Here is a 17,593-nt window from a genome sequence, read left to right as displayed (position 1 = left end):
GGGGAAGGAGGCCCTGCCCCGACCTGGGGAGGCTGGGGGAGGGGGAGACAGGGTAAAGACTGGAGAGGCCTGGGTGGGCAGGGTTACCCTTCCCCCACCCTACTCCCAGGAGCTCCTCAGGGACAGCCCGGCCCATCAAGGGCGCCACCGGCCTCACCCGCCCTGCTCGGCACCCGTCGGGGCCCTGCAGGGACTGGGGAATGGAGACAGGCCCAGCCCCTACCCGAGGGGCGGGCAGCGAGGCAGCCCCTTGCTAAGCACCACTCGGAGCAGTGCGCCCTCACCACGTCTAGAGGACCTGGCACAGCCGTCTGCGACACTCCCCCACCTGCTCTGCCCCGAGCCCTGAGCTCTGCGCCGCCGCTCCTCCCGGCCTCAAGGCGTCAGCTCCAGCGTCACCCCGAGGTCACCCCCAGCACCACCAAACGCCACGCCTGCCCTTTTCACTTGATGCAGAAATGCTCTTCTGGCTGCCTCCCTGCACAACTGCACTGCACACGGCCTGGACCGGGAAGCCCTTGATGCCCGCCGGAGGATGTGCTGGCTGGGGGCACCCACCCACTCCCCCCTCCAGCCACCTCAGAAACCGCTGGGCTGCCTTCCTCCCCGGAGGGCCCGTGTCACCTGGGCTGCCCCTTCACCCTTGGGAGGGCGCTTCTCAGCTGGCTTTCTCCCCCTGGTGCGAGGAAGTCTGCCTCAGGTCACGCATCAGCTCTCAGACTGCCCAGTACTGCAGCCCGCCCCTCTGGCTCCATGCAAACCGGGGGTCGCACGGGGGCGTTCTTAGGTCCCAGGGCTCGAGTCCCGGAAAAGCTGCAGCATCTAGGAAACCTGATTCGGGTGAAGGGAGCGGCCAGGCCCCTGACCGCGGCCGCGTGAGGAGCAGGGTGGAGGCGGCCTGCGGGGCGAGCTGGGCAGAGGGGCTGCCCAAGGGCCTCCGCTCCTGCACACTCTCACGTGGGCCGGAGCAGGAGCCACCCAGGACGCCCAGATGTCCTCCGGCCCTGCGCGCTCGTGTCCGGCTCTGCTGGACAGGTCCCATTTAAAGATCCTTCCGAACGGGCGCAGAGACCCTGGGGCGAAGTGGTCTTCGCCACCGCGCAGGTGGCGGAGGGGGAGGGGCCTCCACGATGGGCGTGGCTAGAGGGGCGGAGCTCGCGGGGCAGGGCGGGGCGTGTCGCGAGTGGGCGGGGCCGAGGCAGGGTGGGCCCGGGTGAGCGGGCGGGGGCGGGGCCCTCGGGGGCGTGGTCGGGGCGGGGCGCGGGGCCGCGCGGCCGCGCCCACTTCCTCCAGAGCGCGAGCCGGGCGGAAGTGCGTCAGTTGTTATCTGCTCCGGGCGCCGCTGCTGCCTCCGTCTCAGCCTCGGCCGCACGAGCCCAGTGCCGCCGCACGAGCCCGGCGCCCGGAGCCCGCCTGCCGTCGGCCCGATCGCCGCGCCGTGCGCATGGGGCGCGCCCCTGGCGGGGCGGCCGAGGGCCGCTGAGCGCAGGACCGCCCCGCCGATGCGCCCGGCCCGGGGCGGGGATCCCCGGCCGCGCGGGGCCCGCGGCTGAGCCCGCGCCCGGCATGTCCGGCCCGGCCCGCCGCCCGGCGCCCCGGGCCCGCGGCGACGCGTAGCGGAGCGGGAGCAGCGCGGCGGGTCAAGGTCACTGCCCGGCGCGCCATGGAGGCTGCGAGCCGGCCGGGCCGGCGCTCGCGCGCGCAGCGAGACCGCGGCCGGCGCCGGGAGAGCGCCCGCGCGCACAGCCCGTCGTCGGGCGACGAGCCGGAGCCGGGCCGTGGCAAGGAGAACGCGGGCCTGCGCGGCGCGCCCGCCCGCGCCGCCGCCCCCGCGCCCCGCGCCGCGCGTCCTCCGCGCCGCCGCCGCCGCGAGTCGAGCTCGCAGGAGGAGGAGGTCATCGACGGCTTCGCCATCGCCAGCTTCAGCACCCTGGAGGCCCTGGAGGTGGGTGCGGAGGCGGCGGCGCGGCCCCCAGTGCGGCTCGCGGCCAGGTGCGGTCTGTCGAGCCCGGGGGAGAGAGCAGGACGGGAAGCGCCGTCGGAGCTGCCGGGGGGCACAGCCCGGCCCCGGAGTCCGGGGGGCCTGCGTCTGCTGGGCGCTCGGTTTCCGGCCCTGCTTCCCTGGGGCGCCCCAGTGGCTCGGGATCCCCGGCTCCAAGGTCACGTCCCAACGCGGGGTCTGCCGAGGGCCCCAAGGTTCTCGCTTTCTGTCTGGATCTATGGGGGCACGGGTGAGCCCAGGACGTGTGTCGTGTCTTGTGCCGCCTGCTCAGCCCCTCACCTGGCGAACCCGAGGTGGCTCCTGGAACCCAGGGGGCTCTGGCTGAGTGGGGGGAGCCCATCCCTGGCCCTGGCACACTCGCGGCTCTGTCCTGGGAAGAGATGGTCTCAGGGCAGTTTTCCGCCCTCTTGGTGATGATGACCACGGAGACCAGAGCTTCCTGCCTACCCCACCGGTGTCCCCCGCCGGGAAGGGACGAAATTAGACCTCTGGGGCCTGCGTCTCTGCAGCGCATGTATCACAGCCGGTGCCGAGGGGCGACCCTCTCCTTCCTGTCGTCTTTGCCCTGTCTTTGCTGCTTCTGTGCCGGTCCCCCAGAGCTTGGAGGCTGTCACCTGTGGCTCCCCGTGCCCAGAGCCGTGTGCAGGAGATGCCTCGTGCCTGCAAGTTTGTAGTGAATAGAGAGGTGAAGGACAGAGACCGCGGAAGTCTGCTCTCCGCCTGCAGACCTCCCTTTGGGGTCCCCATCTCTGCCGCCACAAGCTTGTGTGGGCTCAGTCCCAGCCTCTGCCACAGCCAGGGAACTCTGCCGGTGGCGTCCTGCGCCTTTCTCTGCCCCCTGCACCCGCCTTGGGAAGTTGAGGGCTTCTGGACAAGTCCTGGTCTCCTGGTCAGCCAGAAGTGCCTCTTGGCGGCCTCACTGCTTGCTAAAGTGTAGTGGTTTTTCCTGGAGCCTCGCTGATGGTCAGGAGTGGTCAGTGCATGCTCACCCTGCTTTTCATAGACGTCAGAACTCCTCAGATGGCCCCGGCGGGAACGCTGGATGAAGAGGCCCACTCTGCAGGCCTCGTCCCGTGTTCAGCAAGAGGCTGGCCTTGTGCCCAAGGTCTCCAGGACCCCAGCCCAGAGGCAGAGTCTTCCCCTACTCCGCCCACTTTAGCCTATGGTCTCTCCACCCCCAGGTCTTGGGGACTGTAACACCCAGGCCTGCGTCCTCGAAGGGTGGCAGTGGCTCCTTCCAGGCATGGCAGTGAGTGCAGACAGCCAGCCCCTGCCCTGTGTCCGCCCTGTGCGCAGCTCAGTCTGCTCTATGAGGGGTTCTCCCTGCCTCCCCAGAGTCGGCACTGGTGGTGTGGACGGAGGTGAGGCCAGGGTCTGGTCTGGCCAGGCGTCCGTGCTCTGAGATAGTCATCGCTGCTGACGTTACTGGAAGGAGTTTGCGCAGGGCTGGGGGTGTGCAGGGTCCAGGGCTGGGCAGGGCCTTAGCACCCAGAGCCAGGTCGCCTCTGACTTTGTCTCCATGTCTGGGTCTTGTGGTCTGGGGCACAGGGGATCTCAGAGCCACAGGTCTCCCTCTTGTTCTTACTCTGACTGTAGACACTTGGGTGACGGATAGGTGGCCCCCGCTGTCCCTCTTGTTTCTTGTGACAGTTGTCTCCTGGTTGGACTGAGTAGAGGAGACCGGAAGGCCTCCCCACCCCCCACCCCTCTGGGCAGTTGGCACCCAGCTTCCCTGTGTGTGGGTACGCACTGTCAGGCCCCAGCTGGTCTTGGGCAGCAGGACAGGTTGTGGGGGTCACTGTGACTCCCGGAGATGGGGAAGCCTCATTTCCAGCCCTGCACTGGCCCTGTGGGGCTCGGAGCTCAGCAAAGGTGCGGGGTCCATAGGCGTGCCCAGGACTCCTCCACCCTGGACTGTGGCCCAGAGGTCAGGAAGGTGGTCACTGGGAGCCATGGTGGGCCAGGGGGGAGTGACACAGTGTGGGTGAGGGTCCCTAGGGCCACAGGCTGGCTCATCACTGCTCAGGACTGTGCCCTACGTGGCACCACGTGGCTGGCCGTGTCGGTTATGCTGCGGAAGCCCATGCCCTCAGCCCTGCCTGCGGGGTCTGAGTTTGTGCTGGGAGCCAAATGCGTGTGCCCAGCCACCCCCAGCCAGGCATGGGCCTGCGGCCACACGGAGGGTGGCGCTCAGTGCAGAGGATGGTCCTGGAGTGCAGCTTTCAACTCTGCCCCTGAGCTCCTGCCCAGAGCCCCCTCCAGGCTGTTCCTGGTCGGCAGATGGGAAGCCGAGGCCAGGTGGCAGCAGGGGACGCTTCACTCGCAGGCACAGGACGGGGCTGCGGGGCTGAACCTAGGGTGGATGGGCTGCTTGGAGGTTGAGTTGACCCAGTTCCTCCCAGAGGACCCCACAGCTGAGTGGGTGGGGTGCCCCCTCTGCCCAGCATGGCTGGAGTGAGGTCTGCACCTGGCTCCCTTGGGCTCCAGAGGGGCCTTGCTTCCTTCCTCTGCCCTGTGTGCTGGGACAGTGGACAGCCACAGCCCCTCCCCTCTTCCTGGCTGTCCCTCCGGGCCCTGCTGTGGCTCACTGAGGAGTCCTGAGGCAGGGAGCCCCTCTCCCTCCAGGCACTGTTCTCGACGACTCTGTCCCTTCCAGGAGATGTGGGAGGTGACAATTCTGCTCACAGTCCTCCCTCTCAGTGCTGCAGAAAATGCACACCCGAACCTCCAGGTGTGGAGTCACCAAGTCTGCCTGTGCATTAGGGCTTTGGATAGGAGTGAAGCCGTCTCCCCTGGGGTGAGGGTGGGGCTGCAAGGACCTGTTCTGCTGAGGCTCAGTGTGCGGGTTCATGTTTTATTGCTCTAAGCAAACACCTGTTTCACTCTCTTTTTTTCTTTTTCTTTATTATTATTTATTTGAGAGGCAGAGTAACAGATAGGGGGAGAGAAAGAGAGAGAGAGGTCTTCTATCTGCTGGTTCACTCTCCAAGTGGCCACAATGTCTGGAGCTGAGACAATCCAAGGCTAGGAGCTTCTTCCAGGTCTCCCTGTGGGTGCAGGGGCGCAAGCACTTGGGCCATCTTCCACAGTTTTCCCAGGCCCATTAGCAGGGAGCTGGATCGGAAGTGGAGCAGCTAGGACACTAACTGACGCCTATATGGGATTCCGGTGTCGCAGGCAGTGGCTTTACATGCTGCGCCACAGCGTCAGTCCTAGGGCCTGTTATGCTGGAGCCAGGTACTGGGACCCAGCTCCCCTGGCCATGTGGGTGCAGACTCATTGAGGGTTGCTAGTGGTCAGGGTTTCGGTCCCTGTGTTCCTAGCAAGGTCCGTGGCTTGCATTCTGGTTCTGTTGCGCTTGGGTTGGGAACTCCGCCGCCTTTCTCCAATGCTGGAGCAGTCACGATGGCACAGGACTCTTCCATTTCTTCAACACTTAGAACCCTTGAGTCCTCAGGGGAGCGTGGATTACAGTGGGGACAAGGCTTGGAGCTAGCGAGTGGCTACTCCACGAATCAGGGTGAATGACTGGTACGGGGAGCCCTGGCCGGGCCATCAGGTCAGGATGCCCCAGGAGGGAGCTTTGAGCCAAGGCCATGACTGAGAGGTCTGGTTAGGACCTTCCAAGTGAGAACAGTGAGTGCCAAGGCCCCGAGGCAGGTGCAGCCTGGAAGCGCTGAGAGTCAAGGAGGTTCAGGAGGAGCCCAGCCCACCCAGGTCCCCAGAGAGCCACCCTCTGTGCCTTCCATCCAGGCCCCTCCCCTGACTGACCCTGGTCTCGGCACCCTCGTGTTTTAAGAGCCTGCCAGCCTGTCTCCAGTTTCCCCAGGGTACCCTCCTACCTGCTGGCCTGGGGATCTGACCCCTTCTCTGACCTGGTGTCGGGCTGCGAGTCCCTGCGTGGTCCATGACATCAGTTGCTGCTGAACAAGGAACAGCATCCAGGCAGCCTCCAGGACGGGCTGGGGTTTGTCTCCTTGTGTGTGTCCCTCCCCAGGTGCCTCGACGGCCTGGCATCTGCCCTCTGCCCCCAGCTCCCTAGCAGCACACCGTGTTACAGAGTGCTTGGCACCAAGTGGAAAGACTCGTGGCTGGCCTTGGCTGCGAAGGCCGCTGGACAGGACACAGGAGGTTCTCTGTGGAAGCCGCTTTGCATCTGAACCTGGGGGAGAGGTGGCTTCGGGCCAGCACATGTGGGTGTGGCTTCCTCCTCTCCCTGAGCACGAGTCACGCCAGCCTGGGCCCGTGAGGGCTGTGACGGAATGGAGGCCGTGCTGGTCAGAATGCTCCAGTGAGTCTCAGCCCTCCGGCCGCCCACTGGGGGCTCTGCTCCTGAGCCTCCCCTGGCTGCCCTCCACCGTCCACCTGCTGAGCTGTTGACTTCCAGATCGAGAAGTTGCCCTGGCCCCTCAGGAAGGAGCTGACCCTTTTTTAAAAAAAAAAATATTTTATTTTTATTTATTTGAAAGGCAGAGTTACAGAGAGAGAGGTAGAGACAGAGAGGTCTCCCATCTGATGGTTCACTCCCCAAATGGCAGCAATGGCCGGAGCTCAGCTGATCTGAAGCGGGAGCTTCTTCCAGGTCCCCCACTTGGTTGCAGGGTCCCAAGAACCTGGGCCATCCTCTGCTGCTTTCCCAGGCGCATTAGCAGGGAGCTGGATCGGAAGTGGAGCAACTGGGACTTGAACCAGTGCCCATATGGGATGCTGGCGCTGCAGGCTGGGGCTTTAACCAGTTGTGCCACAGCACCGGCCCCAGGGAGCTGACCCTTGACCCTGGAAGCTGAGCCACATGGCCCAGCCAATGAAGCATGGTGGCTGCAGGCACAAGGCAGGCCTTGCTGGTCCCTAATCTTCTTGGGGTCCCCTGGTTCTGTGGATCTGCAAAACTCTCCAGAGAGGAGGGGCGGGGGACCACCACCCTGCCACACCCATGCCCCTCTCTGCTCACAGCGTCTTCCTCGCCTCCCTCACCTGGCAGGGCACAACAGGCCCTTTCTACTGTCCTTGTGTGGCTGGGCTACCTGCCTGCCCTCGTCCCTTGTGTCTCCTGAGGTCACACCCACAGGGCTGCCCTCTGTGAGGACTCTAGGGGTCCAGGCAGCCAGACCTGCCTCCTTGGGCCACTGCTCCAGGGGAACAGGGTGCCTCATTCAGCCCTTGGCAGCTCCGTTTTTGTTCCAGACCTCTGGCTGCCTAGGGCGATCTCACTGGGGCGTGGACAGACCGTTCCTGTGGGGAGGGGCTCTGACCTGTGCTTTATTCTCTGACTCAGCAAGCACTGACTGAGCACCAACTGTGTACCAGGCCCTGTGCCAGGCCTGGGGGCTACGTCTCTAGTCACCAGGAAGAGGCAGTACAGGGGCAGTCCCTGGAGTCTGCAGGACATAGAGGAGGGTGCAGGCCAGGCTGGACTCTAGCTAGGGCACAGGCCGCCATGAGAGCGCTGGGCGGGTGAGGAGGGCTGTGGCAGAGGGCTTTCCAGGGCGGTGGTCTCTGAGCCCGTCAGGGAACATATGTGCAACCACTGGCAACTTGGCAGGCGCAGCTCTCCAGTAGGCAGGCAGTGGGCGTCTGGAGAGGGCTGGGGCACTTCAGGGACTCGCGGTCCCATGGAGGAGGGTCTGGTGCCCTTGCTGTGCCCGTGTAGTTAGGACAGAAACTCGCTGGCCCAGGCCCCAGGCGCTCTGTGTTTGTCTGGCGCTGTAGACAGCTCCGTGTGGGGGTCTGGACTCCCCAGTGGTGTGCTTCATGGTCACGGGAGGCCAGGCGGGCGCCGGGGACCGTCCGGCCAGGTGTTGACAGCCCACACTGTCCTCTTAGTCACAGCGTGCTTGTGTGCATCCAGGGGCCTGGCAGGGCCCGGCTGGTCTGGACTCGGAGCAGATGACCAGGGCACAGGGCCACATAAGCTGCTGGGTCCCTTGTGGGCTGGGGGCGGGGCCTGCCCTGTCTGTACCAGCCAGATTCTCTCTCCTGAAGGTTGGTGTTGGCCAGGCAGCTGGGGGTGGGAGGGAGCGGGCAGACAGCCATGTGTGCCAAGGCCCCTGTCATCCCCTCCAGCCTTTTTGCTTAATGCAGCGGTGATGCGGAGTGATGGAACTGGGAGTGGTGAGGGGCAGGTGAGGCTCTGGGCTGTGCCTTGCACTAAGTCTTCTCTTTCTCCCAGCAGCCTCTGCAGCAGGTGCTGTGCTGTCTTCAGCCCACAGACAAGGAAACAGAGGCATAGCCGGGTGCAGTGACAGGATTAGAACTTGGGCTTGCACTCCCAGGAGCTGGGTGCAGAGCATCTGCAGGGTGTGTGCAAAGGCCCTGAGGCCAGAAGGTCCCTGGGCCTCTCAGGGAAGGCCAGAGTCCCCCCCGGACCCTCAGGCACAGGTGCTGTTCCTTACGTCTCAGCGGGCCCTTGGCTGTCCTGAGCCACGTGCATGTCCTGTGCTATACGTGGATATGTGTCCATCTCCAGGGACCACGTGGTAGAAAGCTGGGCAGAGAGCAGTGATCTCTGGCAGATGCAGAGTGACCTGGACCTTTGGAGCTGTCCTCTGGGGCCCTGAGGCAAGAGGTGGACTGGTCATCTTGGCCGTGGGCTCTGGCCCGCCACCGGTCCCGGTGCTCTCCTGGGTCACACTGGCGGTGAACGTGGCTCAGACCTCAGTAACTGCCTGGCCCAGGCCCCCAGGCGTTTCCTGCTGTCCTGGAATAAATCCCACCTCTCTCCAAAGCCAGAGTGAGAGACCCCCTCGGGCAGATGGGGCTCCCTGGTCCAGGGGAAGTTGGGGCCCCCGGGTGGACTGGCTGGCCTGCACAGGAGGGAGCTGAGGCGCCTGGCATGGCACTGGCTCCACCATCGAGGACTTGAAGGGCCTGGGGCGGAAGTCAGCCATGTACAAAGGGCTTGTCCTGGCCCTGTGGCCCGTGACCTCTCCTCTTCTGGCCACTGCCATCTTCGTGGCATGGTCTGGTCTGGACTGGAGTATCCATACCCTCCGGGACAGCCTTGCCTGCCAGTGTCCCTGGCACTTGCCTCCCTGCCACTCTTCATCCGACACGGACACCGGCTTCTGATGTTTTGCCCATGTGTGCTGAGAATCCACTGAAGCTGCGGCCTTTGTAAAGAGCTGGCCACAGACTAGCCCTTGTGCTGCCTGCTGGCTCAGGCCAGGGAGCCCTGCGTCCTTCCCTGTGCGGTGCCCACCATCCTGTCCAGGCCTCTTGCGCCCCAGCTGACAGCCTTAGTGCCAGCTGCCCCCCAGGAGCCCGTTTGGCTGTCCTCAGTGGACCCCGTGAGGGGCAGGTCCTAGCTCCAGCCCTGTTGAGGTCTGAAGAGCCGGGCTGTGTCGTGCTGTGCTGGGCGTGAGCAGTTGGAGCTGGAGGGAGGGACTTGTCGGCCAGGAATGTGAACACGAAACCTTGGTAGGACTTGGTTGGGGTGGCCTCTGCAGGCAGCGAGGGGTTGCAGTGGGTGACGTTGCTGCAGCTCATCCCTGCACCCTCTGGCCTGCCCCTTGTTCCAGCCCCCGCTGTCCTCCTCTGCCCATGGACCCGGCTCCTCCCTGGTCCGCCCTGCCCACCCATGCCTGCTACTGTCTGCCCTGTATCCAACTCCTGATGGCCACAGAGTGCATCTGCTCTGTCTCTGCCCAGCACACAGCAAGGGTCCTCAAGGCCTTCTCACGGAACCCCCGTGGGCAGCTTGCATCGGGTGCTCAGAGCTTTGCCCGGGTGAAGCAGGAATGGTTAGGCCAGGTGGGGTGGCACCTGCTCCCTACAGGGCAGCCCCATCACACGCACAGCTGCGTGCTGATGATGCCAGGAGGTGAAGGCCCCAGAGGGTCACGCGTGGGTCAGTGAGTGCCGCCGGACTCCATGTGGAGAGAACCCAGGAGGCCAAGTGGATGTTGGGTGCAGTGGGCAGCAGTCTGCTCCCACTTTATTCAATGGAGGACGAGCGAAAGTCCCCAAGCCTGTCTTGGGGAGGTCTCCCTGGGGCAAGAGCCTGCTGCAGGAGTCTGAGGTGAGAGGAATCCTGGGAACGTGGCACCAGTGGGCGTGGCTGGGTGGGCACTCCGGTAAGCACACAGGGGGAACACAGCCAGAACAGGCAGGTTTACAGGAGGAGAATGGGTGGGTGGGGCTGCAGTTCTGAAAGTGCTCAAGGTAGGGAAGTGAGTGGCAGAGGACGTGCCAGAGAGCCCTGCAGCTGGGTGGCGGCACAAGGGCCTGGCCCGGCGGGGAGCAGCTTCCCGTGCCTGTTCCTGGGGATGTGGTCACACGGGCTGCAGGTAAAGGTGGGGGGTTCGAGGAAGGAGACCCCGTGTGGTTGCAGGAGCGAGGGCTCCCTGCCCGGCTGGAGAGGGGAGCACTGGGTCTGTGTCTGTGAGCTGTGACTCTGCCCAGTGGGCTTGTTGCGTTGTGCTGAGCTCCGTGGGGGACAAGGCAGAAGGGTCGCAGGCAGCCGCATCGCCTGTACCGCTTCCCTGAGCTCCAGCCCGGCTGAGGCTGTGCTGAGCGTGAGCTGCAGGGCTGTCCTGGTGCCCTACGTAAGCTGGGTGGCTTCCCTGAGCTCCAGCCCGGATGAGGCTGAGCTGAGCGTGAGCTGCAGGGCCCGTCCTGGTGGCCCCACATAAACTCGGTGCAGTGCAGGGGTTGGTGCAGTGGGCAGACGAAGACCAGGTGTAGGTTCTTTTGAGCGTCAGACGCAGCGCACATAATAACAACAGCAAAGGTTTGCAGGAGAAGAGAAAGTGCACTTTTTGGGTTAGGCCACGGTTTGCAGCGCTGGCATCCCGTATGAGCGCCAGTTTGAGTCCCAGCTGCTCCACTTGCAGTCCAGCTCCCTGCTAATGCTTGGGTCCCTGCCATCCGCATGAGAGACCTGGCTCCTGACTGGCCTGGCTCAGCCCCGGCCATTGTGACCATCTGGGGAATGAACCAGTGGATGGAAGATCTCCCCCTGTCTCTTCCTCTCACCCTGTAACTCTTTGAAATAAATAAATACATCTTAAATGAAAAAAAAAAAAAAGAAGAAAGAAAGTACACTTCTTAGGAGAGTAGACGCCAGGCATCAGCTGAGATGGAAGCCGAACCCTGAGGGCCCCGAGCGCGGCTGTGGAGACCCTGCCCGGGTGACCCTGGCCCCGTGCTGTGTGGCCTCGCCGCAGGAAGCCCTGGCTGCAGCTTTCGTCCAGAGGCAGACCCTCAGCCCTGTCCTGTGACTTCCGCAGATGCCCTGACCAGTCCTCAGTGGACGAGCAGGCACTTGCGCCTTACTGCTCTTAGGGCCACGCTGGTGGCTGGCCACAGGGTGCTGACAGTTGTGTCAGGTTGGATGGGGGCAGGGCCCGTGGAAGGCTAGGACCCCCGAGGTCAGGAGCTGCGAGGTTGGGTAGGGGCTGAAGCAGCAGAGTGACTGACAGGCTCTGCCCTGAGGCAGGACGACCAGGTGGCCCCGCGGCACCGCACTCCTGCCTCGGCTAGGCTGTGGGGAGCCTGCAGGGCTGCATCGTGGGAACAGCACAGCTGGAGCTCGCGGGTGCTGGGGAGTGTGCTGTGGCATTGCCACAACCTTCACCCCTGTCACCCTCCGGGGAGACACCTGTGGCCACACACAGCGGCCAGTCCTCCCGCCTGGCCTGACCACCCTGCTTCTGCTGGTCACCATAGACGCCCCTGCAGGTGTTCTCGTCACAGCGGCCCCTCCTGAGAGGACCCTTTGTGGTTCCCTGTCCACTGACCGGCCACCTGACGCGCACTGTCTGACTCCCTCCTGTGACGGCCCTGGTACCTGCAGCCAAGCTGGCACACAGGAGGCTCTGTGTCACCCACTGAATGCAGAAGTGAGGGCCCTGGGCTGAGACAGGCTGTGCGTGAAGGACTGGGAGTGGAGCCAGGGGCTGACCGGGGCCCAGGAGAGGCCAGCGGGAGTGCAGGTGCCTGTGGGGTGTCCCTGGGTCTGACTGCCTGAAAGGTTGGCCAGGGCAGGGGTCTCTGTCCTGCCCCTTGTCCTGTCCTGGCCCTGGGAGCATTGGCCAGATCCTCTCAGTCTCCAGGAGGCAGTGAGGCTATGCCTGGGGGGTACTTGCCGTGAGTGTGGGCTGCCGCTTAGGGGCATGTCCTCAGGGTGCAGGGTGTCACATGGGGGATACTCACTGCAGGTGGGAGTATCGTGTGGGGCACTTCCTGTGGGTATGGGATATCATGGGGCACTCCCTGTGGGTATAGGTGTCACATGGGGGACACTCCCTGTGGGTATAGGGTGTCACATGGGGACACTCCCTGTGGGTATAGATGTCACATGGGGGATGCTCCCTGTGGGTATAGGGTATCACGTGGGGAGTACTTCCTGTGGGTATAGGGTGTCACGTGGGGGCACTCTTTGTGGGTATAGGGTGTTGCATGGGGGATGCTCCCTGTGGGTGGGGGATGTCACGTGGGGCACTCCCTGTGGGTATAGGGTGTTGCATGGAGGGCACTTCCTGTGGGTGGGGGATGTCACGTGGGGGCACTCCCTGTGGGTATAGGGTGTTGCATGGAGGGCACTTCCTGTGGGTATAGGTGTCACATGGAGGGCACTCCCTGTGGGTATAGGTGTCACATGGGGACACTCCCTGTGGGTATAGGTGTCACATGGGGGATGCTCTCTGTGGGTATAGGGTGTCATGTGGGGAGCACTTCCTGTGGGTATAGGGTATCACGTGGGGAGCACTCCCTGTGGGTGGGGGTGCCACCTGGGGCAGGTGGCTCGGAGCACTGGTGTGAGAGTGAGCCTTGTCGCACAGCAGGCCCCAAGCGCAGCCCTCCAGTAAACTTGCTCACCCCTGCGCCTCAGCTCCGATGGACCCTCTCACTGGTCCCAGGTGGGAGGCCCCTCGCCCACTCAGGTGGGCTCCACCTCCAGGTAGGCGCTGTCCTGAGCCAGGTGCCCATCGGCGTGGCCTGGCCCCCTGGGCGTCCCCACCACTTGACCAGCTCTCCCTCCTCCCTGCAGAAGGACATGGCCCTGAAACCTGAGGAGCGGAAGGAGAAGTGGGAACGGCGCCGCATCAAGAAGCCGCGGGAGCAGGAGCGCTGCCCGGCTGCGGAGCCACGCGAGAGCCAGCAGCCCCCCCAGCCGGGCAGCCCGGGGCAGGACGTGGAGCCTGCCTGCGAGGCGGGCGCCAGGAAGGCCCCGCTGCAGCCGTCCAAGCAGGTGAGCACTGCCCGCCCTCCCTCTTGGGCGCTCTGAGCAGCCGGGACAACTCCCTCACCAGTGTCTGGGCTTCCTCGGTGTCCGGCTTAGGGCATGGGCACACCTGGGCGGGGCTTGGGGCAGGACAGGCAGGGGCCAGGGTGGTTTGCCGGGTGCAGGGACTTGCCCAGGCCACAGCTCCGGAGGCCTCCCTGGGGCAGGAGGGGAGGGGCCGGCGCCGCACTGATAGGCTGGCCCCGCTTCCCCGCTGCGTCGGTCAGGTTCCGCCGACTACAAGGTCCACGGTGTCCAGCGTGTCTGACGAGCGCAGGGCCAGGCTGGAGCTGAACGCACTCCTGCTGTGCCCACAGCCAGACCGCACGTGGGCCGGGGAGTGCTCAGCCACGTGACGTGTGGGTGGTCCAGGTGCCAAGCAGAGCCCAGAACAGGGCTGCCTGCCTGGATGGGGGCAAAGCTGTGGCCTGGAAAGGCTGTGAGAACAGGTGAAAGTGGGCGGGACATCTCTGGCATGGAGTCTGCCCGGGTCGCAGCTCCTCATGCAGCTGCATCCCCAGGAGCCGCCGGTCTGCACCTGCTCCCTGTTCAAGCGCCACGCCCAGCTCCCTCGGGAGGGGCCGCTGGAGCGGGGGCAGCATGTGTCGGGCCCGGGCTGGATGGGGGGTCCACAGGCACCCCTGCCCAGGTGGACACGTGCTCTTTCTTCCATGCAGGTGTGCTCCCCAGAAGGGGGGCCGCTCCCAGCCAACCCCTGGGACCAGAACCGCCCGGCCCAGCGGCAGCAGCAGCTCCAGCCCAGCCAAGCCAGCCAGCCCCAGGGGTCCCTCCCAGCCCCCTGTCAGCGCTGCCAGCCCCGTCGGGCTCTCCCGGACCCCAGGCAGCCCTGCCAGTCCCAGCGGTCACTCCCGGGTCAGCGCAGCTGGCCCCAGCCATCATTTCCGGGCCCAAGACAGCCCTGCCAACCCCGGCGGTCACTTCTGGGCCCTGGGCAGCACCGCTGGCCCCAGCGGCTGCTTCATGCCCCAGATCAGCTCTGCAGGCCCCAGCGGTCACGCCCAGTTCAGCCATGCAGGACACATTGGGCATTCCCAGGCCCCAGGCAGCGCTGCCGGCCCCTGCGGTCCCTGCTGACTCCCTGTCACCGCTGCCGGCCGCTGAGGTCCCTGCTGACCCCCTGTCACCGCTGCCGGCCGCTGCGGTCCCTGCTGACCCCGTGTCACCGCTGCCGGTCCCTGCGGTCCTTCCTGACCCCGTATCTCCATGGCCAGCCCTGTAGGGCTTCCTCTGGACAGTGTTGCCCGCCCCGTCGGTCCCTGCTAGCCCAATGCCAATGGTGCCAGCCCCCGCGGTCACTCCTCACCTTGCGCCCACGCCGCCGGCCACCTGGCTCCCTCTCAGGCCAGTGTTGCTGCCCTTGGCGGGCATTCATAGCCCCCCGTCCACATGGCCATCCCCGCAGGGCTCTCCTGGGACATCCCAGCCGCCCCCGGAGGTCATTGCTAGGCCTCAGTCAGCCATTGGTTGAAGCCCCAGAGCAGCCCAGTCCACCCAAACCTTCATTGCTGGGCCCAGGACAGTCGGGCCAACAGACGCGGCCACTCATGGGCCCGGAGCAACCCCACCCCCCCAAGCGGCCACTCATGGGCCCGGAGCAGCCCTGCCAGCCCCTCCGGTCGCTCATGGGCCCCTGTCAGTCCTGCAAACCCCAGCCGCTGCTTCCCATCCCTGAGCGCCCTTCACTCCTGGGGCAGCCAGGCCCACCCCGCCGACCTCTCCTGAGGCCCCTGTGCCAGCCGCGGAGGTCCCTCTTGGATCTGGTGCCGGCCCGGCAGCCCCAGCCCTCACTCCTGGGCCATCCCTGCCAGCCCCTCAGGGCACGGTGGCCACGGTCCTGTGCCCCAGGGGCGGCCCGGCAGGCCCCGTCTGTGAGCCCTGGAGCCTGAGTCCCTGCAGGCACCACCCCAGCTCTGCGTCCGAGGGCCTGAGATACTTGGCTGCGCTGGCCCGAGGCCTTCTCCAGACAGGCCCCAGCTGCTTGCTGTTGGACACTGAGCTTGGCCAGAGGCAGGAGGGCTGTGATCAGGCCGAGGCCAAGCCAAGAGAGGAGATGACTCCATGCTTCCTGCCACGTGCCATGCCCTCCCCTGCGGTGTCACAGTGCCCCGTGGGTGTCACTTCGTGACAGACGTGCCCCAGGAGGGGCTCAGAGCTTGCAGGGGCCCCTCAGCGTCCTTCTGTGCCTCTGAATTGCCAACACAGGCTGCATCTGTCTCCGTGCACGCGTGCAGGTGTGTGTGCATGTGTGCCTGGGCACATGGGCCTGTGTGGTCTTTGAGGGAGGGGTGCCAGCCACGGCCTTGCCACACCCCGCCTGACCCATGTGCATTCCCTGCCCCCAGGCAGAATAGCCTCGTGAATCCAGCAAGATGGGATTCTGCCACCAGGCTTCCTGTTGCAGCCCTGCCCACTCAGGCCATGGGATGATGCTGGTGTCCCCTTGAGGGTCTGCGGGCTCAGGAGGGACACAGTCAGGCCATCTGGTGTGGCCTGGATGTTGCCACCCACTTCTCAGGATTTGCTGTCTCCACTCAGGGGCTCCCTTTGAAAGGCAGCTGTTCGCGTCTCCACGCGGGAGAGCCTCAGGGTGCAGGGGTCCAGGGCCATGCTGGGAAAGCCCTGTCCCACACCCTCGCGGCTCCTGTCCCGCAGGGCTGTCTCCGAGTCCCCCTCCACCGCCGCTCCGTCTCCAGACCTCCGAGAGTCGGGGGCTGTTGGTAGCCTTCAGCCCTGCAAAGGCCTCCATGTCCGGAGAGCGGCGTTGGTCGCCTGGGGTCCCTGGCCGGGCACGGCTCGCTGCTGCGTGTGCATGGACTGCAGGGCACACGGCCACCCCGTGTTCCAGGCCAGCTGCCGCCCCCAGACCCCTACTCAAGAGGCCCCTCCCTGGGTCCTGCAGAGGCTCTGGGGTGAGGGCCCTCGACCCCTGCAGCTTGATGTCCCCTTGCCCAGCCAGGGCAGCCCTGAGCCCCCACCCCCCCCCCAGGCAAGCCCCGTTCTGGTGCTTCCCTAAGGCCTCTATCTTGGAAATGTGGGGCATATTTTTCTGATTAAAGGAAATAAAAAGGGCCACACTATTATTTTTATAACAGTGTTGGCATTTATAATTTAAACAGACAGGCGTGTCTTATGTGATTTATTCCGACAGATGGTTTTTTGCATTGGACTTGATTCTTGGCATTCACTGAATTCTAGCCACACAGTGGAGACGCCACCCCCGCCCACCTGCCCCTGCCTGCCTGAGGCCTGGCTGTGCCTGTCCCCTGGGTGAGCAGTGTGGAGCGTGTGCTTGGCACCTGCGCCCCAGACCCCTCTGCAGCTGCTCCTCAGAGTGCTGCCGCCCGAGCAGGGAGAGTCGAGGTCTTCAGCAGCCCGGAGAGAAGCTGGGGGTCGGTGAGGCTGGCGGGGTTCTGTGCCCGCCCCCAGGGGTGCATGCCGTGCTGCCCAGGGTGCCTAGGGGCCGATCCTGGCCCCGTGGCCCTGAACAAGCGCCCGAGCCAGGCTCTCCCCTCAGGAAGTTCCCGCCTCACCGTGAGCACCTGCACAGTCTGGCAGCTCCCACCCCTCGGACGCCCACACCGCCCTGCGCTTGCTTTAGGATGTCTGCTGTGGCCACGCTCTAGGTCAGTCCTGGTTTAAGCCGCCCTCCCCCACGTGTTTCCTGCCTGTCCTTCCAGTTCCTGTTTGTGCTGCGCCTTCTCACGGAGGCTGGGCTGACCCGAGGAGCCAGGTGGGCTGCGGGCATAGCTGAGGCCTGCGCCTCTCTCTGGAAGTGTCAGCAGTGGCTCTCGGCCGCCCCTCCGCGGGGGAGAGTGGCTGGGGAGGACGGTGGGGACAGGGAGGGAGGCTGCTGCCCTGGCCTAGCTCACCTGGGTGCCCAGAGCTAGGGACACGTGGCACACTTGAAGCCAGAAGGGCTTGTGCAGCCTGGTTTCAGGCCCCAGCGTGCGGCCTGGACCCAATGTCCACAGCTGGCAGGTTGCAAGGGGCCAGACCAGGTGGGCCGTGACCTGGAGACCTGTGTCCACGGGGCCTCTGCTGCTGGGGCTTTATGGCCGTGAACAGCTGCAGCCCCAGGCTCTGCACTCGGCACTTCTGCCTCCCACGGCCGCCCCGCTGCGGAAGAGGCAGCCTGCAGTGGCCACTCACATAGCTGCTGGGAGGGGGGCCTGCAGCCTGACCGGGACGGTCCTCTGGAGACAGCCTGGGCAGAGCCTTCTGGTTACCTCTAGGGGAACTCCAGTGCCCAGCAGGTGTGGGGGGACCAGAGCTTGGCCGTTGCGGGTGGGCCTTGCCGTGGAGCACAGGGAGTGCACATTTTGAGACAATGCTTTGGGTCCCGTGGT

The 17,593-nt window shown here is 65.1% G+C and overlaps 1 protein-coding gene across 12 annotated transcripts in view; it reads left to right on the top strand.

Annotated features, from left to right (window-relative positions):
- Positions 1-1,315: 1,315 nt before the first annotated feature.
- The window catches only part of FBRSL1 (fibrosin like 1), a 53,853-nt gene continuing 37,575 nt past the window's right edge, over positions 1,316-17,593 (top strand). For 5 of the 12 annotated variants that reach the window (XM_070065720.1, XM_051836849.2, XM_051836844.2 and 2 more), the window contains exons 1-2: positions 1,327-1,945; positions 12,993-13,193. In XM_070065720.1, the coding sequence (XP_069921821.1) occupies positions 1,664-1,945; positions 12,993-13,193 (483 nt within the window). In that variant the 5' untranslated portion in view covers positions 1,327-1,663. Of the gene's footprint in view, positions 1,946-12,992; positions 13,194-13,903; positions 16,365-16,422; positions 16,871-17,593 lie in introns of those variants that run through there. The other 7 variants (XM_070065717.1, XM_070065718.1, XM_070065721.1 and 4 more) reach the window with 5 other exon arrangements.

The sequence above is a fragment of the Oryctolagus cuniculus genome, chromosome 21 (assembly GCF_964237555.1).
Source record: "Oryctolagus cuniculus chromosome 21, mOryCun1.1, whole genome shotgun sequence".
In the NCBI taxonomy this organism is placed as follows: domain Eukaryota; kingdom Metazoa; phylum Chordata; class Mammalia; order Lagomorpha; family Leporidae; genus Oryctolagus; species Oryctolagus cuniculus.
The sequence above is the reverse complement of the archived record's forward strand: the minus strand, read 5'-3'. Positions and strand labels throughout refer to the sequence as shown.